General features: G+C 40.6%; 1 protein-coding gene and 1 pseudogene across 2 annotated transcripts; one reads left to right on the forward strand and one right to left on the reverse strand.

Moving 5' to 3' along the window:
* The first annotated feature begins 3 nt into the window (after positions 1-3).
* On the forward strand, positions 4-22,625 carry Ccdc174 (coiled-coil domain containing 174). 2 transcript variants are annotated; one of them, XM_021638234.2, is made up of 11 exons: positions 4-120; positions 2,517-2,621; positions 4,102-4,202; positions 6,987-7,045; positions 9,647-9,821; positions 12,520-12,615; positions 13,827-13,969; positions 14,760-14,854; positions 18,209-18,338; positions 20,987-21,136; positions 22,318-22,625. In XM_021638234.2, the coding sequence occupies exons 1-11, from the start codon at positions 79-81 to the stop codon at positions 22,611-22,613; spliced, it is 1,392 nt and encodes a 463-aa protein (XP_021493909.1). In that variant the 5' UTR covers positions 4-78; the 3' UTR covers positions 22,614-22,625. The 2 variants fall into 2 exon arrangements, with proteins under 2 accessions (XP_021493909.1, XP_021493910.1); XM_021638235.2 differs by having other exon boundaries at positions 27-120; positions 20,990-21,136.
* Positions 4,794-6,199, reverse strand: LOC110549254 (small ribosomal subunit protein uS17-like; annotated as a pseudogene).
* Positions 22,626-23,801: the final 1,176 nt, after the last annotated feature.

Raw genomic sequence — 23,801 nt, forward strand, 5'->3', positions numbered from 1 at the left:
TCCGCCGCGGGGCGGGCTCTTAAGGCCTGACAGAGAAAACAGGAGGTTGGGAGTTACGGCGTAAGGCCTGGCTGGACGATGGATCGAAAGAAAAAGCCTTTGGACGTTACAGCTTCCTCGGTGAGTTCGAGTGTGGCTTAGTACGTGCTCCGCGTTTCCCCCCGCCCTTCTCAGTCGCGAATAACGACTCAAGTGTTGCCTCCTGAGGGTCGGGGACCAGGACTCCCCGTCTGACAGGGATTCTGCCTGGATTTCTCCCCGCGGGGACCCTCGAAAACTCCCTACTCACAGGATCCTGAACCTGGCGTTGTCCGACACCTCGCCCCACAGACAGGCCCAGGAAGCCACTCTCTCAGGGATCTCAGTGCGCATCCTGCGGGTCAGCCGCCACAGGCCGGCCAGTCCTCGCTGTCTGCGGGGACCTGGAGGACGTGCCCTTCCTGCCTTCTCTTTCACCCCAGAGACCAGCAAAGTCCTTCTTGAGCATTGGAATGTGATACCATTCCCCAGGACTCCAGAGTACCTACGGTCTTCTTAGCAGGGCCGTGACAAGTTAGTTAGTGCGTTTGTGGGATGGGCTGCCCGGGTGGTGAGGATGTAAGGAGTTCTGCCAACTTAACCATTCTTGAGCAGAAAACTTGTAAATGCTGTGCACATTTTGTGCCAGCGCTTCATATGCATGCCGCCATTGAGTCCTCACAAGTGCCTTAGGATTTGGGTGGTATTAATGGTCACCCTTCATGGATGATGAAGTTGGCACCCAAAGGTGAATACCGTTTTCTTCAATTTACATACGGATTTGTTGTGTGAGAACCCAGGTTCAGTTTGATTGAGTGCAAAGCGTTGCCTTGTCTGTTATCTCCGAACAAATTGCCTGCCCTTTGACTTAATCTTCAATTTACTACAGACTATGGAATACAAGAGGAAAACATCCAATGTTGTATCTAGTATTGTGTCGGAACTTGTTTTCTAAAATGAAAAATATGGTCTTAGTCATATGTTTGCTTGGATTCAGTACTTAAAAACTAAATTAAGTAGCGTGTAGTTGCACATTCGCTAAACTCCAGCATTGTGAAGCAGAGACAGGTGGATAGACCTCTGTGAGTCAGGCCAGCTTGAGCTACATAGTTCCAGGATAGCCAGGGCTACACAGTGAGACCCTGTCTATAAAAACCAAACCAAAGTTAACCTATCCGGAGGGTAATGTTTTCAATAATTACAATAAAAATGAAGTCCAAGAATTGGCCATTTTGTGAGCTTAAATTCAGAAGTGGTTGTAGGATAGAAAAAAAAATTAGATAATTGATGCATTTATGAAGAGAAAGGTAATTTTTTTTTCTTTTAAGAATTTTGAATATTGGGTCCTGGAGTGAAACTCTTTTACATTGTTATAATCCCTGCCAACAGTACTTTAAAATGGATTTCTTTCAAATAAAAATCACAGAACTCAGTCATTAAAAAAATAAAAATAAAAAGTTGATGGGGCTGGAGAGATGACTCAGAAGTTAAGAGCACTGGCTTCTTTTCCAGAGGACTCTATGGACCCACATGGCAGCTCCCAACTGTCTGTAACTACAGTTCTAGGAGATCTGACACCCACACATATACAAAAGCAAAACACCAGTTGCACATTAGAAATAAAAGGAATCATTAAAAAATATTTTTTAAATTTTGTGTATAACTGTTTTGCTTGCACCTTTGTACATGCAACCCATGTGTGCCTGATGCTCTTGAAAGCCAGAAAAGGGCATTGAATCCTCTGGAACTGGAGTTAGGAATGGATGGTTGAATACCATTCTGACTTCTGCGAGAGCAGCAAGTATTCTTACCTGCTGACTCATCTCTTTAGCCCCCAAGTTCAGTCATTTTTATTTTTCTTGTCAGCTACTAGTGTCTGATTTACAAATGCATGTACATGTAGCCAGTTTTCATTAAATCATCTCCCCCTCTTCCTTTGTTCTGTTAAGACTAATACAGCTGAGAGGTAGGCACAAGTATTTGCCCAGCTGCCCCATTCTCCTCACCTGTCCTCTCCCCTCCCATTTTAAACCCCATGATTCAGTTAAACTTAACATTTTAAAAACAAACTGAGTCAAACTTGAGTCTGTACTTCTGGTATGTGTCCCACAAACAGAAGGCGGTTCAGAAATGACTTGAAGCCTTTTGAATCCTTTGTGAACATGTAAATTCCATTTGCTTACTTTGCTCTATCACTCTCCCCTTGACAAAAAAAAAAAAAGAAAGAAAGAAAGAAAAGAAAGAAAGAAAGAAAGAAAGAAAGAAAGAAAGAAAGAAAAGCCTGGAGTGAGGAAAGCTGGAGTAGAACTATATTTGTAGAAAAACTACAATGTGACCCTAGTGCTGTTTAATATTGTATAGAGTTCCATACTTAAACGTTGTGCTTCTTGTCCATATTCAGGAAGGTGAAATCTTCCTTGGAGAATTACAGTTGCTTAGCAATCCAGTCACCTTCCAGAATTGAATTAAATATCATTTTCTTTTTTGTTTTATTCTAGTTGGTAGATCTTAAGGCTGAGCTCTTCCGAAAACAAGAAGAATTCAAACAAGAAAAACTTCTAAAAGATTCTGGAGTTTTTGGAAAACCAAAGACAGCTAATAAGGTAAAGATATCTCTACTGATTTCAAACATGGAAGAATTACATTGTATTTTAAGTTTTTGAAAAAAATGTCAGTAGTTACCTGTAAATAAGTAAAGGGAAAAAATTCCTGACTTATACTTGAACGTTTGCATAAATGTGAAATATTAAAATTAGTAAGATTATTTAAATACTTTTAAAAAATATTTATTTTATTTATGTGTGTACATATGTCATGCATGTATATGCCACCTGTGTATGAGTGCCCTCAAAGGCCAGAAAAGGGTGTTAGATTCCCTGGAACTGGAGTTATAGGTGGTTGTAAGCCAAGCAAGGTGGGTGCTGGGAACTGAACTCAGGTGCTCTACAAGAACAGTAAGCCCTCATAATGAATGCTAAGCCATCTCTCCAGTCCCAATGTTCTTCTTTAACATGCTATTAATAAGTTATATTCTCATGGATGATTAGCATGTATTTTATATCCAAGCACAGATAAACAATTGTAAAATATAGAAATAGACTTAAAATATGAAAGACTTTAACAAATTTTTTATTTTTTTAATAGGTAGTAATCTACTGTATTTCTTTGTATTCTGCTCAGGTTCATTGGAATATTGAATGGTGTTATCGGGGTAAAAGTCAGTTGAGAAAGCAACTCAGTGACATTTAGAAGGAAATTCTTTATGTGATATAGAACTTTTTTCAACTCCAGCATTGTCATGTATAGAGAAATTTTAATTCAGAGCATGGCTGCTCTAGCAAGAGATCACATCCAAAGACCTTCTAGGTCTGTGTGATCCAGCTGGAATACAGACACACCTTTAATCCCAGGAGACAGAGGGCAGCAGATCTCTTGAGTTCTAGTCAGTACTGTTCAGGCAGTTTGGTTGAGTCAGTGAGTTAAACAATGCAGTGAAGTTGAGTTCGTGGCATTTCAGTTTGTGGGATTCAGAGACAGTTTTTACTGGGAGAGTTTTACAGAGAGAGGTTGAAGAGAGAACAAACTAGACATGGGTGAAGACAGAATGAGCCAGTAAATGGGAAGGAGTCAGAAGATTAGAACATATTGCTAGAGTTAGTTTAAGGCCAAGCAGAGCAATTCAGTGAGAAACTGAGAGAAGGCATATTAAATCAGTCAGCTTGGAGAGGGGTTTGAGCCAGAACATCTGAGTTGAACAAGGCAGGCAGAGATCAGAAAGAACTATAAAGAGTGAAGGTCTCGGAGGCTGAAAACAGTCTAGTGTACAGAGGCTGGGAGCTTCCAGGACTAGGTCTAGGTTAGCAGACAGAGGCAGTAAGGCTTGGAGGTGACAATTACATCAGGGGAATAAAAGTTATTTTCACAGTCCTATGCAGGTAGTCTGTTGTAGGCTGTAAATTAGCTGCCAGAATAAGTAGTTCTCTGATGATTCATGAGATCTAACGATTTTCTCTCCTTTTGATGCAAGCTGAGATTGTTTTGCAATCACGTGGTTTAGTTTTGTTCTTTTGAATTATTCTCCAGAAGCCAAGTATCTGGATCAAGCAAAATGCAGGCGTGTCCAGTCGAGCAGAGAAGGATGCTGAACAGAAACTTGAGGAGCAGAAGACTTTAGACAAAGCAAGGTAGTTATATTTGTAGTTACCAAACAAAGAAATAGGCATTCAGATGTTACTCTTCCTGGTCTACATCCTTCTAGTCGAATACTCCATCAATGTAAATATAGTGTCTCTTGATATCTGAGGGGTATTGGTTGGTTCTGGGACCCTCCCTTGCCTCAGATACCAAAGCTTGAGGATGCCCAAGATAGATAAAGTAGGGTGGTCTGTAAAAACATCCAGTATACTTTAAAATCTTCTAGATTACCTGCTATGCCTAATATGATGTAGTTGTTATTCTGTAATCCTCAGGGAATGCCAAGAAAGAAAATCTGTACAGACAGATACACAGTATACATTAGCAACACTGAAACATTGTTTTGGAATATTATTTTTTTTCCAATTAGTTGAATCTGGAGGTGTAGACTCTAGATACGGAGGGCTGGCTGTCTTCTAAAATGCTGTAATTTACGTATGTCTGTTTTACAAAAAGAAAGATAAGTTCAGTTTAGAAGATGAAATAGGGATCTGTTTTGAGTTTTCATAACACACTAAATATATCAACTTTTTTTTCAAAGTTGAAAAATAACTTTGTTCTGGGAGTTGGCCAACATCCTCTCAGAACTTCTGGAACTGCTTCTTAGTGCTGGCAGCCTTGGTGACCTTGAGCACAGTGAAGCATACTGTCTTACTCAAGGACCTGTACCATCCCATGGTGACAATGTTGTCAGTCTCTATGTCCCTGAAAAGGGGACAGTTTTACAGATATGTTTTTGTGGTGCTTCTCAAATTGACTGTGCTTTTGGATGTAGTGGATAAAGTTTGGCAGATGACACCAAACAAAAGATGTGACCTTGGGTAGAGATGTTACCAGTGAAGAGGCATCTCTTGCCTGTTAGGTGCCTTTGATGGCCTCTTTGGGCATCTTCAAGTCTAGACCAGTGTTTTTGTAGTACTGAAGGAACCTCTCCTTCATAGTTTCTCTCAGCAGAACCAGCTTCTTGTTTGAAAAGATTGTGGGCTGCTTTGGTAAGCACCTTGGTCTGAATGTCTGCTATCTTTCTGGCAGCTGAGAGAAAGAAAAGGTTGTATCAACAATTTTTGTTGTTGTTGTTTGTTTTTCAAGACAGGGTCCTTTTTCTGAGTAGCCCTATCCTGGAACTTGCTCTGTAAACCAGGCTGGCCTTGAAGTCAGAGATCCACCTGTCTCTGCCTCTAAAATTAAAGGCATGTGCCACCACTGCCTGGTCTATATCAACCATTTTTTTTTAAACTTCTATTTCTAGGGATGCAATACCATAGTCTTGTCCACTGAGCCACATCTTCAACTTACCACGCATTTTTAAGAAGTGTCCAATACTATGTTCTAGGCTAGATGATAAGACATTCGTACTTAGAGACCCCAAACTTTCCCTCCCAAATTAAGAATATAATTAACAGATGGTTAAAAAGAACATTTTAATGCCTGTCTCCCAAATTTACCAATTAGAATGTTGTTATATTTGCCTTCCTCTGCGCTTCCTCCACACCTGTAGAGGAAGACTTTTAAATGTCACGGTATTCATGACTTGTGAGTATTTCAGTATATATCTTATCTGAACAAGGACGGTATCTTATACTGTGTTTAATACTACTTTGTGGCTCATATTTCAAATTTTGCTACTTGTCCCAGCACAATTATGCCCTGAATAGGTTTTGTGAAAGATTCTCAAAGTGAGTTTCAGGACATCCAGGGCTGTTATACAGAGAAACCCTATCTTGAAAAATCAGGAAAAAAAGAAATTCAGGATTCAAAGATTATATTTCATTCATGCTTTTAGCCCTCATATCTCTCCAATTCTTTTGCCTTTTGTTGTCAGTTACCCTGCTGACATTTTTAAGTGTCCAAGCCAGTTTTTTTTTTCCTGCTATGTTCTGTGTCTGAATGGGGTTACATTAAAGTTTTCATTTAAGAATTCTGTGTAGTCTGTGTGTCTTACCCATTGAATCTTATCCCGAGGCTCATAATTGTCAGTTTGAGTCATTGATAATGGTGAGTTTGTTCACTTGGTTAGAAAAAGTCTGGAAGAGTTCTCTACTCTAAGTTTGCCTTTTCTCCTATGTGGTTAATAATAACCTGGGTTGGGTAATTTTGAGACTAAGTATTCTGGTCACTAAAACATTTTCATGTGTGATTTGTATTGTTGGTAAGTCTTGCTGCTGCTGCATCTCTCACTATATGATAAATGCCACCAAAATTATATGAGCAGAGAGGCTACTTTGTTTAATATGCCAGGGGTGTTTGTTTTATGTTAGTTTGTGGTTTGAATGTATTATTTGTGCTCTTTGGAGTAGATATTGTCTTGTTTTTAACAAAGATAAGTCGGTATAAAGAAGTGCAAGAAGCCACAGATGACCCCTGGTCTAAAAACACTATGGAGAAGGGGCTTTCCATGAACCTGGTGATCCTTTTGGAAACTTTAAATAGAAAAATGCTATGTTTAAATACATCTCTCTTTTGGTATGTAACCTAAGTTGCAGTTAGCAGCTAAATTGTTGGAGCTTTAACTTAGTGCATCCATTTATTAAGTCATCAGATATTTACTGAACAATTATAATGTACCAGGAATGGCTTCAGGTCCTGAGGCATGCTTCTGCTTTCACTAATGAAGTAGATGAAGGTTTCTTCAGGACGGGGCAGTCGGCAAGCGCTGTGCCCATCTTTTCATGGAAGACCTCAGGGGAGGTAGCTGCTGCCAAAGTGATATGTTGGTGGTAGAAGGAAGGGACAATTCTAGGACCGTGTCTAATACTTGTCTGTTTTTCTCCTAGGGAAAAATTGGAAGAAAAGGCCAAATTATATGAAAAGATGACTAAAGGAGATTTTCTAGGTAAATAAAAGAGTTTATATTTCTTATTGTCTATAATTTATACAGATTCAGTATTGTATCATTCAGAATGATTCTAAGAGGAAGAAAATTTTAAACATCAAATCAAAACTTTATTTTCAATGGCTACACAGAGACAAGAAAATCTGTAGTAATATTCTGATTAGTGCCATTGTACTTCGGGGCAGGGAGTGGGGCAGGAGAGTATAGGAAGCCAGCTCCACTGAGAGCTCATGCAGTGGAGGAGAGCACCAGCACCAATAAGACAGTCTGAATAGAGCAGCCTTGCATACATGGACAGGCATGAATATGGAAAAGGTAAGGTTGTGCAGAATTCTGGTCCCATTATGTACTTGGTGTTATGCTGTCCCTTTTCCTGTTGTCTCTCTATTTCAGCTTTATTTTTGTGATGTGCTTTTTACTTTTTCAAACTTCATGTTTTGCAGTGCTTTTTTTTTTTTTTTTACATTTTTATTTTTGTGTTTGTGGCTATGTGTGTTAGTATGTATGAGTGTGAGCATATTCCTGCCACAGCATGGGAGTGGAGCATTGATCCTCACCTTCTGCCTTGCTTGAGAACCTGGGTGGGGGATATATTCCACCTCCCATCTTGCTACCATAGGAACCCTGAGGTTACAGATGGGCTGCAAACCAGGCTTTATACAGGTTCTGAAGATTCGAACTCAGGGCTTCATGTTTGGTGACAAGTACTTACCCTCTGAGTCATCTCTTACACGATAACTTCTTAGTTTTCTTTTCGTTATTTTTTTCCTTTTATCTTTCCAGAATATTCTTTTTCTATTCCTCTTTCTCTGTTTATTTAACTTTGCTTCCTCTGTTTCTCCCCTTTCCTTGCCTTTTTACTTTATCATGCTAACTTATTATTTTTTGTACCCTAAGTAATTTCAACTTCATGGCATATTCTTTTAGTATTTGTATGGTGTGCTTCACCAAAAAAAAGTTTAAATATTTGTAATACCCTTTTTTGTCATGTCCCCCTGAAATAGAAAGCAGAATTCATAGTTGGACAACATTATAAGAGACTTTCTGGGCCAGTGCACATACCATTGGCAGGGGGCAGGGAAAGCAAGTATGCATTCAGGACATTTCTAGAAGAAAATAGGCTTTGACCTGGCAAACTGGAGAAAAGTATCCTGTAGGGGAAAGTAGTAAGAGCAGGTATTTTTTGGGGGGTTGGGGGAGATGTTGTTGAGCTAGAGCTCAGGATCTACCTTGCCTAGCAAACAAGACACCAGTGGTTGTGAGCCATCCTTTGCTTCTTCTCAGAGAGTGTATCTCTTCTCCACTTCAGGGAGTCCAGCATGGAAGAGTCAGTCATTCGCAAAGTTGGGAGCTGTGGTGACAGTGCCTCACTGGGGTGTGCGTCTGCACCTCAATTCTCAGAGAACACACCTCTCCCTTTTGAGATAACTGTGGCTTTGAAATTGTTTTGTTTTATTCTTTTTTCAAACTTATTGTTACTACAGAAACCCAGAGAGGCTAGAGAGATGGCTTAAGCATTAAGAACACTTGTTATGCTCACAGAGGACCAGAGTTTGGTTCCCAGCACCCATCTTGGGCAACTCACAACTGCCTGTAACTCCAGCTGTAGGAGAACTGATATCCTCTTCTGCCTTCTGAGGGCACCTGTCCTCCTGTGCACTCCTCTTCCCACATACTGTAATGAAAATACAGTAACTCAGTCAGAAGGAATATGTTTGTGGAGAGTGTTTTGTCAAACCCAGCAGGCCTACCTCCTGATATATATATTGTACCTGTGTATCTGAACTGCTTAAGCCTTGGAGCTTCAGTAGTCTTCACTCTTAACACTGTGAAGGGGGATAACATTACTATTTTGGTGGTTGGGAGCGGGGCTCAGTGTCCATCCTTAGGGGGGAAAAACATGTTGAGTTCAGTTGTGTAGAGCCTGACTTTTTTTTTTTATTAGTTACATTTTATTATAGAGCCTGACTTCTGACTCCAGTCATTACCTGAAAATAAGGTCCGCTTGTAAGAAGAACTCAGTATGTGTGTGTGTGTGTATGTGTATTTGTTTGAGATAAGATCTCACCATGTAGCCCTGGTAGGCCTGCAGCTCACAATGTAGTTCAAGCTGACCTCAGAGATCTACCTATACTTGTACCTGTCTCTGCCTTCTAAGTGCTGTGAGGGCTTCAGAGGGCATTGTTTACCTGTGTTAGGACCTTTCAAGCACTTCTCACCACACACCAGTATAAGAGTTTAATGATGCAAGTCATATGTTTCGAAAGGCAAGAAAGGTCTACTATCTTGATTGGGATAAAGGCTCTTCTGTGTCTCTTGTATGTTTTCAGCTGCAGGTTACTCAAAATTGGATGGCTGTTGTTTTAAGTGGTCTCACTGCTCACACAATATGTTGATGACACACCAGGAAGCTCAAGACTTTTTGGAGTATTGTGTCTGGTTTGGATAGCTGATTTAGTGCTTCCTTCAGGTGCTTGGTGGCTGGCCCAGGTGGAGGCATTGACTGGTGAATGAATATTCAGGCAGTGGGCCCACTTCTTGGCTCCAGCTACACTGTTCTTCTTTGATGTCTTGAATCTGTAAATGATTTTTGTGCCCTAGATGAGGAAATGGAGGACATGTACCTTGTGGATTTCACACAGAAGATCATAGACAAGAGGAAAGAAACGGAGGTGCACAGTGCTTCGAGAGATTCCCAAAATGCAGAAGAGAGAGATGATGATGAAGAGTTTTCTGAAAAAGACATACCCCCTCCCCAAGACCCCAGTGAGGAATGGTGGGTAATATTGGGGATAAGATCAGAGTGATCACCTCAGACTCACACTTTTTGAGAATAGTTTTGCTTGATGGTGGTCACACCATTTGTTTCTTATTCTGCCTGTGTTTCCTGTCTTCTAAGAACCACCCTTGGTTGAACTAGTGTAAAGGATTGCATAGAAATGGGTGCGAGAGGTGACGTCAGTGACTGCAGATGAGAACTGAGCATCTGCTGTGCCCAGGGTGGTGCTTGGCTCAGGGATCCTTGGCCAGTCAGTCAATGTCCTGCTCCCTTACTACCATGCTGCTGCATTACCTGTGTTCTGGTTTAGATGTCAGGTCCTGGGAAGTGGTCCCTTTTAAGTCCTGCAGAAAGAAACTGGAAGGGTAGGCAAAGTAAGCTGTATTCTAGCTACAGTGTTTTCTGGTTTTGAGGTATGGGTTCCAGTACTGTCTTCTATCCAACCCATGTGGACTTGATAAATATACAGTCTCTCTAAGGCCTATTTTCCTTCCATGGAAAGTAGAGATGCAGTGCTTTCAGTGCCATGACCATTTCCCTTAAATTCACTCCCAGAAGCAAGTTGTTCCATTCTGGGAGCATAGTAGATACTTTGCAGAGCTCTATTTTTGACATTTTTCCAGGTTTTATGTGTATGTACATCAAGGATGGAGGAACCCAGCCTTATACAGATCAGAGTGCAAATTCCATTACAGTGCCTTTTATGTCACTTAGACACTCATTTAGCAGAACTTGTCATTGCTTAGATGTCACTGATGTTCTGATCACATACTGTGGCTGGCTGTCTCTCAAGCTCTCGTTCTGGGAGATTTCTTGGGAACTGTTCAGGACTGTTTGTGGTGTTTCTAGTCTTTTGCTAGCCCCATTTGGACAGGTATTTATGCATATAGAGAGAAATCCCTGCTGCTGTGGATGTCAGAACCTTCCTCTTCATATTGCTGAAGGTGTCCACTGTGGGCCATGCTTTTTTATCTTTTAAATAGCTGACATTTCACATTGCTGTTGTGGGGTTAGCATGTGTCTGTATGCAACATGGAATCACAGAGAACGTAGCTTCTCTGTGCCTTTTGTCGTCATTTCTAGTCTTAAATACTTGCTTCCTCATCTGAACTAAGGGGGGGGGTGATTCTTACCTTTTATTTATAGTTGACCCACTCCAGGCCTTATTACCAGCAAAACATTTGAGGCAAACCTTTGCTTGTTTTTATGATCTGCCTAAATTACATTTTCTGTCATGCACCCCTCCTACTTCCCTAGAGCCCTGTAGAGATAGGGTACTGAATCCTCCTTGAATCACCCAGTTTCTCCAAGTTTGTGCTGCCTGGGACTGCTCAGTAAGCAGTTGCTGATGAGCTAGAGCCATTGCTGACTACTGTGTTCCTTTGCTGGCGTTGTGTGTTGGGGAGCCTTGCTCCAAAACAGAATAGCTGTGATTGCTTTTCAAGGCAGAAATCTCATCGCCTTTGAATGGTCTGATGTCTTTAAATTTTTTTTCTTATTAATGCCTTTATGATTACAAGCAATTTGCCAGTGATTTGAGAAATTTGGAGGGCAATTGAAGGTGTCGCATGCCACCATATGGTGCAGTAAGACTCATTGCAAGCAGTTCCTACATTTTTTTTTTTTTTTTTTTTTTGAATGAGGCTCCAGAATTGTGACTGCTTGTGAATCCTTTTGGTAATTAAATTCCAGGTGGTGAAAAATCTTTTTGCAAAATACTGTAAATAATTACATGGACCATCTGGCTAGATGGTTCTCTCCCCCATTCATTAAAAAAAAAAAGAAAAGAAAAGAAAATGAAGACTTGTGTTTAGTCGTAGGTTTGATTTCTTAAAACAATCAGCTGTAGGACTATATGAGCGGCTTCCCAAGCATTTGATTATAAAGCATAGGATAACAAGGAAATCAGCATCACTTGAGAGGAAAGAAATTGCAGGCCAGCTGTATCTGATTTTGAATTGCTTTGCTTACTTGTAGCACAGATTGTTAAGGACTATGGGAGATTCCTGTCTGTGATAACAAATATGAAAAATGTTATACCATAGTGCAAAGGAAATGTTTTCTGTGAAAGCCTGCCCTAGCAACTTTGGTTGCTAGGAAGTCTCGGTGTTTTGTTTAACCTTACTGTATGTCTGGCTTGCCCTGTCCTTACTGTCTGCTTTGGGGAAAGATTAAGAAAGGAGTATATTGTTTGTGTTCCTCCTAATTAAAGTGGGTCCAAAAACATACCATGATTTACATTAAGAAACTCCTAAGCCCACTGGAAAGAATTTGTCAATTAGAAGTGTATTAGTAATAGAAAGTGAGACTTGAGTACACTGTGGGGAAGGAGCAATGAAAATCTGTGCTACATAGCCTCGTGGCCAAAATGCAGAGTCAACATAAGAGTTGTCTCCACTATTTCAAGTGAGTGTTTTCATGCCGCAATTTCTGTATTGGCAATTTGTCTTTGAAATCAGAAACATAAATGATCAATTTCTTCCTACAGTTCCTAAAACTGAGATTTAGTAGAGGGCACAAAAAGCTTATTGGGTGTCAGCTGCTAATTGAGAAGCATTTTCTCAGTGATAGTGGTTCCTTAGCTTCAAGGTTCTTGGTAAGAAGGTCTGTAATGACATGGCTTCTTTAAGTTCCAACTTCCTGACATAAGGATCTGCTCATTGTACAAACTGTCTTCCAAACTTCTTGTTTTCAGGGTGGATTACGTAGACTCTTTGGGCCGATCCCGGCGCTGCATGAGAAAGGATTTACCAGATCTATTGGAGATGGATAAAAATCTTCAGGGGAGACTGTAAGTTTAATATGTGGCCTTTGTCTGGAACATAGTCACAAGGATTGTCTTGTGGGAGAGGCTGCTGAATGACTGTTGCTATAGTAAGACTTTTATTGTGTAAGAATATACACTGAAGTCTGTAGCAGTTCACATGTGCAGACACTCATAACCTTCTGTATCAGGAAACAACCTGAATGTCATTATCCCTTATTTATTGATTTTCTTTTTCTGAAACCTATTTTTTTTCGGGGGGTGGGGAGGATAATAGAGAGAATTAGTCATGTTATTCCCTGACTCAGCTTTCACAGGCAGGCATTCTGTCCTGGTCATATGCATTGTAATTGCTAAAAGGGTCGAGTAGACTGTTGACTTGGAAGAATGTCTGATCTAGGTTGCAAATACAGAAGGCCCAAATACAACTGCAGCTAGCCCAAACCTAGCTAACAAAACAGACTTTGCAGACAGAGGGTTTGAGAAGGTTCACTGGGTTTTATTCTTTCTTATTTATGTGAAGCAAAGGACTCATGACTATATTTCTAGTGGAACCAAAGAAATAAATGTTTAAAAGTGTCTTGGTGATTAAAAGTCCATGAAATCAGCCTTATATGAAAAGTATTAGAGACGTTCCACCTCCAGGGCTTAGGCCTGCTGTGGGTAGGCCTAGAGTAAGCACACAGAGGCCACAATACAAACCATCTGCTGGGACAGGAGGCACTGTAACACCTCCATGTCTCCAGACAAGAGGCCATTCAGAGAAGTCCAATGGTTCATCCTTCCTGGCTAGTACACCTTCCGTATGTCAAACAGGAAAAGGGTAGAAAGGAAAGTCACTTTTCTTGAACACTGAGGCAAGATCCCATCATGCTCATGTGTAAGTCTGAGAATTGATTTAAAGATGATAAAATAGAGTCACCAAGATGACTCATCAGATTAAAGTACTTGCTGCTAAGCCTAATGACCACATGGTAAAAAGAGAAAATAGACTCCTGAAAGTTGAAAGCAGTCCCCTGACCTCTACATGCATGCTGTGGCATATGTACATGGCTCCTCATGTGTATATATACATGAATGTAAAAATGTATTAAAACAGTTGTATTGACTTCTCAGCCAGAAGCCTCTAAAGGAGCTGTTATCTTCCCGAATGATGTTACTTACCATGACCAACCCATTGCACTAAGTGCTGCTTCTCATGACACTTACCTGAGCATAGGTTTTCTGTCCTTTGCTAGTTTTGTTAGTCCTGCCAATGAGAAAACTTTGTTATCTGAAGACATGAGGAAAGAACTTCAGCGCCAGCAATGGGAGGAAGAAGAAAGGGAGGCCCTGAAAAAGCCAATGGGACCCATCCATTATGAAGACATTCGGGAAAATGGTATTGTTGGTTTCTGGGTTTTTTCCCCCCCCACTTTTTAAAATCTTTTTTTTATTTTAAATTTTTTCTTTACACTTTATTCATTATATATCCCAGTTGAAGCTCCCTCCCTCAACTCGTTCCCCCTTCCCCCTCCCAATTCTCCTCTATCCCCTTCCCCTAGTCCACTGAAAGGGGGAATTCTCCACCATTGCCATCTGCCCATGGCTTGTTAAGTCTCATCAGGACTGCCTGGATCCTCTTCCTCTGTGGCCTGGGAAGGCCACATCACCAGGGGTGAGTGATCAAAGAGCAGGCAACCGAGTTCATGATAGAGGCGGCCCCTGCTCCCTTCACTTGGAGATCGACATGGATCTCCACATCTGAGCAGGAGGTCTATGTCCTCTAGGTCCTCTCCATGCATTCAGAAGAAATGGTAGTGTTGTTGGTTTTTTCCACCTTTTAAAATTAAAAAAAAAAAAAAAAAAAATCTCTAGCCAATGGCAAGCACAAAGCCAGGTGCTGACTTTTTGTCCAACGCCTAAGAAACTTGGAGACCTCTTCCTAACAGGAAGTCTGTTAGTCTAAGAACTTGTTCCCAGAAAGGAGACAGCCAGGGCTGAGTAGCCTGGCTGTGTGTTTGTCACTTAGTAAACAGTAAAGCAGTTTAACTTGTTTTTGCTTATCTATTTTTTTTTTAATTAAACTTGTGCAAATATTACTGTGTGTCTCTTTTTGTTTTAGGGAATTTGTTGTACATGTGATTTTCTAATTAGAGAAATCTAATTTTTGATACTTGTATTTGTTTCAGAGGCCCGGCAACTTGGTGTTGGGTATTTTGCCTTCGCCCGAGACAAAGAGTTGAGAAACAAGCAAATGAAAACTTTAGAGATGCTTCGTGAACAGGTGCAAATTAAATTTAAAGTTGTTGTTATTGACTGGCCATGCTTTAAAAAATGTAAATCCAGAGACTTATAGCTGAGCATTGTGGAGACAGAGTCCAAATTGGAGCTCTCCATTGAGTCCCTGCCCTTGGAGCTTGGGAGCTTTGCGGAAAAGGGAGGAAGAATAGAAGCCAGAGGGGTTGAGGACTCTAGCAGTACACAGCCCACAGAATCAACTATGCAGGGCTCACTGGGGCTCACAGAAACTGAAGCAGCAATCACAGAGCCTGTGTGGATCTGTACTAGGTCCTCTGCATATATATTATAGTTATTAGCTTGGTAGGATTCCTAACATTGGAAAATCGGTTATCTGTGATTTTTTTCCTGCTCTTTGATCATTTTCCTCCTAGTAGGTTGCCCCACCCAGCCCTGATATGAGGATTTGTACTTAGTCTTATTGTATCTTGTTATGCTGTGTTTGGTTCTTATCCATGGGAGGTCTGCTCTTTTCTGAAGGGGAATGGAGGAGTAGATCTGCGGAAGAGGGGAGATGCGGGGCAGGGATAGGAGGAGCAAACAGAAGGGAAGGATTTATTGACTGAGAGAAGAATTAAAAAAATGTAGTAAGTAAAATGAAAATTGATATTGAGAATGCAGTTATTGGTTAAACAGATAATTATCAGTTTATTATGGGTTTTCAAACTCTAAAATTACAACTATTTTGGAAGTAGTCTGTGCTTTGCTATATTTTTTTATTAATAGTATGATGTGTGGGCATGTATGGTGGTTAGAGGACAACTTTATGGGGTTGATCTCTCCTTCTATCCCTGTGTTGATTCCAGGATTGAACTCAGGTTGCCAGATTTACACCACTGTGGCAAGCATCTTTACTCACTGAGCCAGCTCAGCTGTGCTGTTTTATCATTACTATTATTATTTTTCTGCCTGCATCTCTGTCTGTGTATTGTATACATGTGTGGTTCTACAGAGGCCAGGGAGGAAATTGGATCCCTTGGAACTGTAATTATTTATGGTTTTCAGTCACCATGTGGGTGTTAGCAACTGGATCTGGGTCCTCTGCAAGAGCAGCAAGTATTCTTTTTTATTTATTTATTTGTTTATTTACTTATTTATTACAGTTTATTCACTTTGTATCCCAGCCATAGCCCTGTTCCTCATCCCCTCCCAATCCCACCCTCCCTCTTTTCCTATGCCCCTTCCCCAGTCCAGTGATAGGGGAGGTCCTCCTCCCCTTCCATCTGACCCTAGTCTATCAGGTATCATCAGGACTGGCTTCTTTGTCTTCCTCTGTGGCCTGGTAAGGCTGCCCCCTCCCATCTCAGGGGAAGGTGATCAAAGAGCCAGCCACTGAGTTCATGTCAGAGACAGTCCCTGTTCCCATTGAACCCTCTTGAACACTGAGCTGCCATGGGCTACATCTGTGTAGGGGTTCTAGGTTATCTCCATGCATGGTCCTTGAATGAAATATCAGTCTCAGAAAAGACCTCTGTGCCCAGATTTTTTGGTTCTGTTGTTCTCCTTGTGGAGCTCCTGTCCAGGTCTTTCTATCTCCCCCTTCTTTCATAAGATTCCCTGCAGTCTGTCCAAAGTTTGGCTATGAGTCTCAGCATCTGCTTTGATACCCTGCAGGGTAGAGTCTTTCAGAGGCCCTCTGTGGTAGGCTCCTGTCCTGTTCCCTGTTTTCTCTGTCTTCCAATGTCTGTCCCGTTTGCCTTTCTGAATGAAGAATGAGCATCTTACCCAGGGTCCTCCTTCTTGCTTAGCTTTTTTAGGTGATTTTAGTATGTTTATCCTATATTATATGTCTAATATCCACTTATAAGTGAATATATACCATGTGTGTCTTTCTGCTTCTGGGATACCTCAGTCAGGATGATCTTCTCTAGTTCCTACCATTTGCTTGCAAATTTCATGACTTCCTTGTTTTTAATCGCTGAGTAGTATTCCACTGTGTAAATGTACTACAATTTCTGTATCCATTCCTCAACTGAGGGACATCTGGGTTGTTTCCAGGTTCTGGATATTACAAATAAAGCTGCTATGGACATGGTTGAGCAAATGTCCTTGTTGTATACTTCATCTTTTGGATATATATACCCAGGAGTGGTATAGCTGGGTCTTGAGGTAGCATTATTCCTAATTGTCTGAGAAAGCGCCAGATTGATTTCCAAAGTGGTTATACAAGTTTACATTCCCACCAGCAATGGAGGAGGGTTGCCCTTTCTCCACATCCTCTCCAGTATGTGTTGTCACTTGAGTTTTTTATCTTAGCCATTGTGATTGATGTAAGATGAAATCTCAGGGTCGTTTTGATTTGCATTTCCCTGATAACTAAGGACACTGACATTTTTTTAAGTGTTTCTCAGCCATTGGATGTTCCTCTATTGAGAATTCTTTGTTTAGCTCTGTACCCCATTTTTTAATTGGACTTGCTGCTGTTTAACTTCTTAAGTTCTTTATATATTCTGGATATTAGCCCTCTGTCAGATATAGGGTTGGTAAAGATCCTTTCCCAATCTGTAGGTTGTCATTTTGTTCTGACAACAGTGTCCTTTGCTTTACAGAAGCTTTTCAGTTTCATGAGGTCCCATTTATTGATTGTTGATCTTAGAGCTTGTGCTGTTGGTATTCTGTTCAGGAAGTTGTCTCCTACGCCAACGAGTTCAAGGCTCTTCCCCACTTTTTCTTCTAACAGGTTTAGTGTGTCTGGTTTTATATTGAGGTCTTTGACCCACTTGGACTTTAGTTTTGTGCAGGGTGATAAGTATGGATCTATTTGCATTTTTTTACATGTAGACATCCAGTTAGACCAGCACCATTTGTTGAAGAGCAGCAAGTATTCTTTTTTTTTTTTTTTTTGCAGCAAGTATTCTTAACCACTAATCCATCTCTTTAGCCCCCAGTCCTGCTGTTTTAAATCTAGTTTCAAACATGGCATTTTTGGATAACCTGGGTGAGGAAATAGGAAGTTGTTTTAAGGGATCAAAGGAGTAGAAGAAAACTGAATGGCTTTCTTCTTTGTGGAAGTTTCCATCTTAAAGCTGTGACATTCTACTTCATAGGACACCATTTTCAGGGTCTTTAGGAGACCATGCTTAGAGGTGCTATGAAAATTAGCACTTTTTTTTTTTAAGACAGGGTTTCTTCATGTATCTCTGGCTGTCCTGAAACTTCCTCTGTAGACCAAACTTACAGAGATCCACCTGCCTCTGCTGCCTCAGTGCTGGATTAAAGGTGTGCACCACCACCACTTGGCTTAATTAACACTTTAAAAAAAAAATAGAATTATTTCATCTTTTTAAACAGAAATGTGAATTTGACGTCAGGCAAATAATTTTCTTTTTGTTCTGTCCAGACAACAGATCAGAGAATAAAACGAGAAAACATAAAGGAAAAGCGAAAGGCTATGTTAGAAGCAAGACTTGCCAAACTTCGACACAAAAGGATTAAAAAATCAAAGGACGGGACTGAAGAAGAAAGTAGAGGTATATCACAGCTCATCTTTCTGACTTCAAAATGGAAATCTTAGGTCTATATTGGTGCCTCACTTCATGTGCTTTTGAAGTCTTACCAGGAGCAATTTTTATTATTACTCTTAGATCTTTCTTTCTCTCTTTGTTTCTATCTATCTATCTATCTATCTATCTATCTATCTATCTATCTATCTATCATTCTATCATTGTATGTGGTGTGTGAGTAAGTATGGCTGTGCATGTGCCATAGCACAGGTGTGGAGGTCAGAGGACAATTTTCAAGGTTTTAGTTTTTGCTTTCTCTGTGAGATCCTGGTTCAGATTCAGATCATCAAGTTTGTTCAGCAGGCACTCTTACCCACTGCGCCATCTCACAGTCTAGGAACAGTTTTTATAGAGTGTTTCAGAATGACACGCATGTTTTTAGGCAATAGACAAGGATATTAACAAGTAATACATTGAGTTACTTCTTAAAATGACAGTTTAGTAAACCAGCTTAAAAGTTTAGTTGTATACATAAATAAGATAAAAGTTTTTAAATTTTAATTTAAAAAAATATATAAAAAACATAGAAACTACATATTTGCAGGATGCCATATACTGTTTTGGTAACTGTTTATATTATGTGATCTAAATCAAGAGAAACATCTGTCTCATGCATTTATCTTTTTTATGTATATGTACATTGGTGTTTTTAATTTTGATTGCACATGTCTGTATGAGGGTGTCAGATCTCTTGGAACAGGAGTTACAGACAGCTGTGTGCTGCCAAGTGGGTGCTGGGAATTGAACCTGGGTCCTCTAGAAGAGTAGCCAGTGCTCTTAACCTTTAAACCATCCCTCCAGCCCCTGCATTTATCATCTTTATGTTAAAAAATACTTAAGAATCCTTTTCTCTAATCTTTTTAACTTAAGTGCTTTTAAATTTTTTATCTAATTTCGTATGTATGGGTGTTTTGCCTGCATGCATGTTTTCATACCACGTTGGTGCCTGGTGCCTTCAGAGACCAGAAGTAGACATCAGATCCCTAGGACAAGAGTTATAAAAGGTTGTTAACCACCATGAAGGTTCTGGGGATTAATCCCTGAATCCTCTGGAAGAGCAACCAGTGCTCTTAACTGCTGAGATAGGAGTTCAACTTTTTTTGCTTATAGTTTTTTTTGGTTTGGGGTTTTTTTGTTTTGTTTTGTTTGTTTGTTTTCTGTGTGTTAATGCATTCTCTTTGTAAAATGTACCTAACAAGTTGGGTATTAAGGTAAAGCAGCTGGAGACAGGAATTTAAACCAAAGAACCGTGCTCTAGAAACTAGAGGTGGAACACACTTTGCCTGGGAGAGAGTGTGAAATGCTGGGGTCAGACAGGCTTACTGTGAGTTAAGGGTAGAAGCCAAGCTGCTAACTTCAGCCCTTCCCTAAATGGCTCCAGTGTACAAACCTGTTTGTCTGTTTTATCATTGAAAAGTGCGAGAGTATCTAGGTCATCCAGTCCCAGGCTTCCTCTCATGTTGCTGTTTCTACTGCTTTCTAGAGTGTTGCTCTCCTCTGCATACTGTAAGTTTGCTCCCTGACACCCTGTTCCTGATCCAGTACGGGACCAGATCAGGGAAGCAGGGGAGAGAGGGGAGAAGCCAGCTGTCTCTTTCAGAGTGTGAGTGGAAAGTCACAGCCTATGTGTTTGCTGTGACTACTGGCCTAGAGCTTGGCCCACAGTCTGTATTAGCAGCAGAGGAAGCTGGAAGTGGCCTTTTCTGCAGGTGAGATTGAAATTTGGGGACCTTCTATTAGCAACAAGAGAAAAGTATGGATGTTTAGGGCTGTTTAGAATCTTCTGCTCCTTTTCCAGCCTCTGAGCAAAGCCTCATGTAGCCCTGACAAGACACCAGAAAAGCTTAGGGATTGAAAATCCTGTGTTTAGTTTCAGATAAAGGCTGTCTCTAGTTGAGTTCTGTATAGTGTTTGTTTTTGTTCTGCCTCCTGAACATCTGTCCTAGAAAATGTGAACTATGTCCCCACATTTTATTTGAAAATCGATTTTCATTAAGATATTTAAAAATATGGCCAAAAAAACCCAGCAAAATAAAACCACAACAGCTGGTTCCACCTCTCCAGCACCGTACTCAGGCTGCTTAGTCTTGCAGTTTTAGTTGGATAATTTGAGGATTTGGGTCTTTCAGTTGCTCCTTGGGAGCACGGGGATTGACATCCATTCAGCTTTAACTTGTTTCAAATTTTCTTGAAACTTTATACATGTTACCATTGCTGAGCTGAGTTTTTCTTGTTAATAAGATGATATGATAAAATTGTTAGAGTCGTTTAAAGACTTCGGCAATCTGTTGAATAGAAAGTACTGAGGGGGTTGGCAAGGTAGTTAGGAGGTTCTTGCTGCTCAAGAATGAAAACCTGATGATCTGAATTCGATCCTAGGAACACATATAAAGGTGTGACCAACTGTACAAAGTTGTCCTCTGATCTCTACATGTGCTCTGGCATTCACAACCACTTACATAGAGAAATAAATGTTATCAAACTACTTCACTACTGTCTAAGACACACACTTGCTGCTCCCATTAGCACTATTAATTAATTGTGAAGTAAATTACTTCAAATTAGTATGTTAAATTTTTAAGCCATAGTAATAAGGTTTTATTTCCTTACAAAAGCAGATGGAGATGTTACTGAGCCATCAGAACCAAAGGCTGTGCCTGCTCCACCTCCTGTGGCCCAGAATAGCAAGGTAGAAGTCATCATCCAGGAGAGGAAGGATACCAAGCCTGGAGTGCCACACATCCGAGAGTGGGACCGAGGAAAAGGTAGGGAGGGGCTTGGAGGTGTGAAAACGTCTTAGTGGGGCTCTTGTGAAGGGTGATTTTTTTAAAAAATATATTATGTATACAAATCTGCATGTATGCCTTTACATCAGAAGAGGGCACCAGATCTCATTATAAATGGTTGTGAGCCACCATGTGGTTGCTGGAATTGAACTCAGGACCTCTGGAAAAGCAGGCAGTGCTCTTAACCTCTGAGCCATCTCTCCAGCCTGATTTTTGTTTTGAGTCAAAGTGTGATTCTGGTGAGATTTTATTTTTTTATGGTGCAGAGATGGAATCCAGGGCATTACACATGCTAGGCAAGGCTCTATCACTGAGTTTCATATTCAGCCTCACAGTAAGTCTTGATGGTCCTAAATCTTAAGGAAATCTCAGTCTTTGAAAATTGTTTTTTCTCCCTACTGGATACTAGTTGTTTATAAACAGGGAAATGGGAAAATATGATCATAAAAGATCAGCATCTACAAAGGTGTCCTGTCCACAGAATAATTTTCTAAAAAACACCTAGGAAGCTTAAATCATACTTTTAGGTGGGGTTTTATAGCTTAGAATGTCAGTTTTTAGGAACTGCTTTCAAAGTATGATGGAGGCTTGGTGTTCTGAGGTATTCTGTTGTTAGCAATTTTTTATGTTTGGTTAAAAGTTTACCTAAGCTTCCATTGTATATGCACATCTTTCTCTAATTTGTCATCAAGTGCTCACCACAATCTTTGCCACAGCAGACTGTTTTATGCCTCTTTCAAAAATACTTCAGTGGAACATTAATTCCTGCTGTTGGAGTTGACAAGAGAAATATAAAGAGCCACTGTTTGTATTAAATAAGCCCTTTCTGTGTCCTCCAGAACTCAACGAATGATAAGCTGCTTTGATGTGAAACACCTAACAATGTCAACTTCAGCAAATAATTGACCATTTCATTTCTCTGTAATTGCAGTGCCCTTTTGGTAGTATGGTCCAGGGCCTGTCAGCCTCTCCACAGGGCCTTCCTCTAATCTTTCCTTTTCATAAGGCCATTCCATTTCTAAGCTGGGTTCTTGTTCTTTTCCTTGTTCTTAGAAAATCTGTGGTAGCTTTTAAAATGCATATATAAAGTGAAAAATAATTATAATAAATTTGACTGGTTCATGATTGTTTCTAATAATACTCTTTCTTGTATTCATTAGAATTTTCCTTTGGATACTGGTCGAAGAAGCAGTCAGAACTCCGGGCTGAGCGTGATCCTGAGTTTGCCCCACCTTCAAATTACTTTGTGGGTCAAAAGAGAACTGGTCCTTTCAGTAGCCAGCCATGGAGCAGACCGGGATCAGCACCAAACGACTTGGGGCATTGCTCTGGACAGAGCCAGGAACCCAGCTCTTCACACACATCTACTCCTGCCTCTGAAAACTCACCACAAGCACCCACAGTCACTTTCCAAACACTAGATGATATGATATCTTATTATAAACAAGTCACATGACTTTAAAAAGTATGTTGGTTGCATTTGTGTCATAGAATTCAGGACAGAACTGAGTTTTACTTCTTTCTTCCTGTCCTTTCCCAAGGATGCACAGGCTTGAAGCCAGATTAGCTGACAGGGAGGAGGATAAGTGTACCGATTGAAACTCATTGACTGCGTGGCTGTTCACTTTTTTTGTTGCTTGGTATAAAGGGAATATCTCCTCCCTTCCATGCTGACCCACTTGTAACTCATTTGGATATCCAGGTCTGTGAACTGTAAATACTAACCTGTGAAATTTGATACTGAGGAACTTGTTTCTTTAGATTATTTTATATATGTGAACATTTTGCCTCCTTGTATATGTATACCACATGTGTGCTTGGTGCCCAAGGAGGTCAGAAAGAGCGTTGAATTCCCTGGAACTGGAGTTATGGATAAATGTGAGCCCCTATGTGGGTGCTGGGAACTGAACCTTGGTCTTCCACAAGAGCAGCCAGTTCTCTTAACTACTAATCCACTCTACATACTCTGCTGAGGAGCTTGTAACCCTGCTTCACAAGCACACCCATTAATGACTTCGCTTTTATGACTCCATTCTCTTCCCTTCAGAAGTGCTAGCATGCAGGTGTCTACTCTGCAGATTTAACTTCCCAGACAGGTGATAGAGTCAGGAGGAGTTTTTACCTGCTCAGGTAGCAAATGAGTGCCTGTTATAGAAGGAAAAGGGGAAAAAGGGAGCTGGTGGAATACTGAGTAAGCAGTCACATCTGAAGCCATAAGGTCAGGGAAGAGCACCTGCAGTTCAGAGGTAGAAGCTGATTGTTGATCTTTGTTGTGTCATCATGTTATCCAGTTACCTATATCTCTGTCTTCTGTGGACATCTGGAGTTGTGCAGAATCACTTGGGCATTCCCAAAGGCTGCTGAGCTTGGTTAGAAACCAGTGCTCCTTAGTTTTACCAGCTGGCGCTTTGATCTTGTCTTGCCCTCCTTCCTCTGTGCCTCCTGGGGCTTTGCATTGCTTGAGGCTTCTTGACTCACTGGAGCCTGAGTGGGTCAGACTTGGATCCCATGTACAGAGCAGGTAGGTCACTGCCTATATCATTATTGAACAGGGAAGACCTGCCTATTTGGGGCCTCCTTTATAACACTGCGTTATGAGTAGAAATGCGTATTTTCTTAAGATGACCTATTGGAATGTAGAGCA

Source organism: Meriones unguiculatus, chromosome 5 (genome assembly GCF_030254825.1).
Source record: "Meriones unguiculatus strain TT.TT164.6M chromosome 5, Bangor_MerUng_6.1, whole genome shotgun sequence".
In the NCBI taxonomy this organism is placed as follows: Eukaryota; Metazoa; Chordata; class Mammalia; order Rodentia; family Muridae; genus Meriones; species Meriones unguiculatus.

What these genes read in the sequence shown, in the direction of transcription:
- Ccdc174 (XM_021638234.2), top strand. Translation starts at nt 79, where the DNA reads ATGGATCGAAAGAAAAAGCCTTTGGACGTTACAGCTTCCTCG. An exon ending in TAGAGATGCTTCGTGAACAG is followed by an intron (nt 14,855 to 18,208) that starts GTGCAAATTAAA and finishes TGTTCTGTCCAG; the next exon opens with ACAACAGATCAGAGAATAAA. An exon ending in AGAGTGGGACCGAGGAAAAG is followed by an intron (nt 21,137 to 22,317) that starts GTAGGGAGGGGC and finishes TGTATTCATTAG; the next exon opens with AATTTTCCTTTGGATACTGG.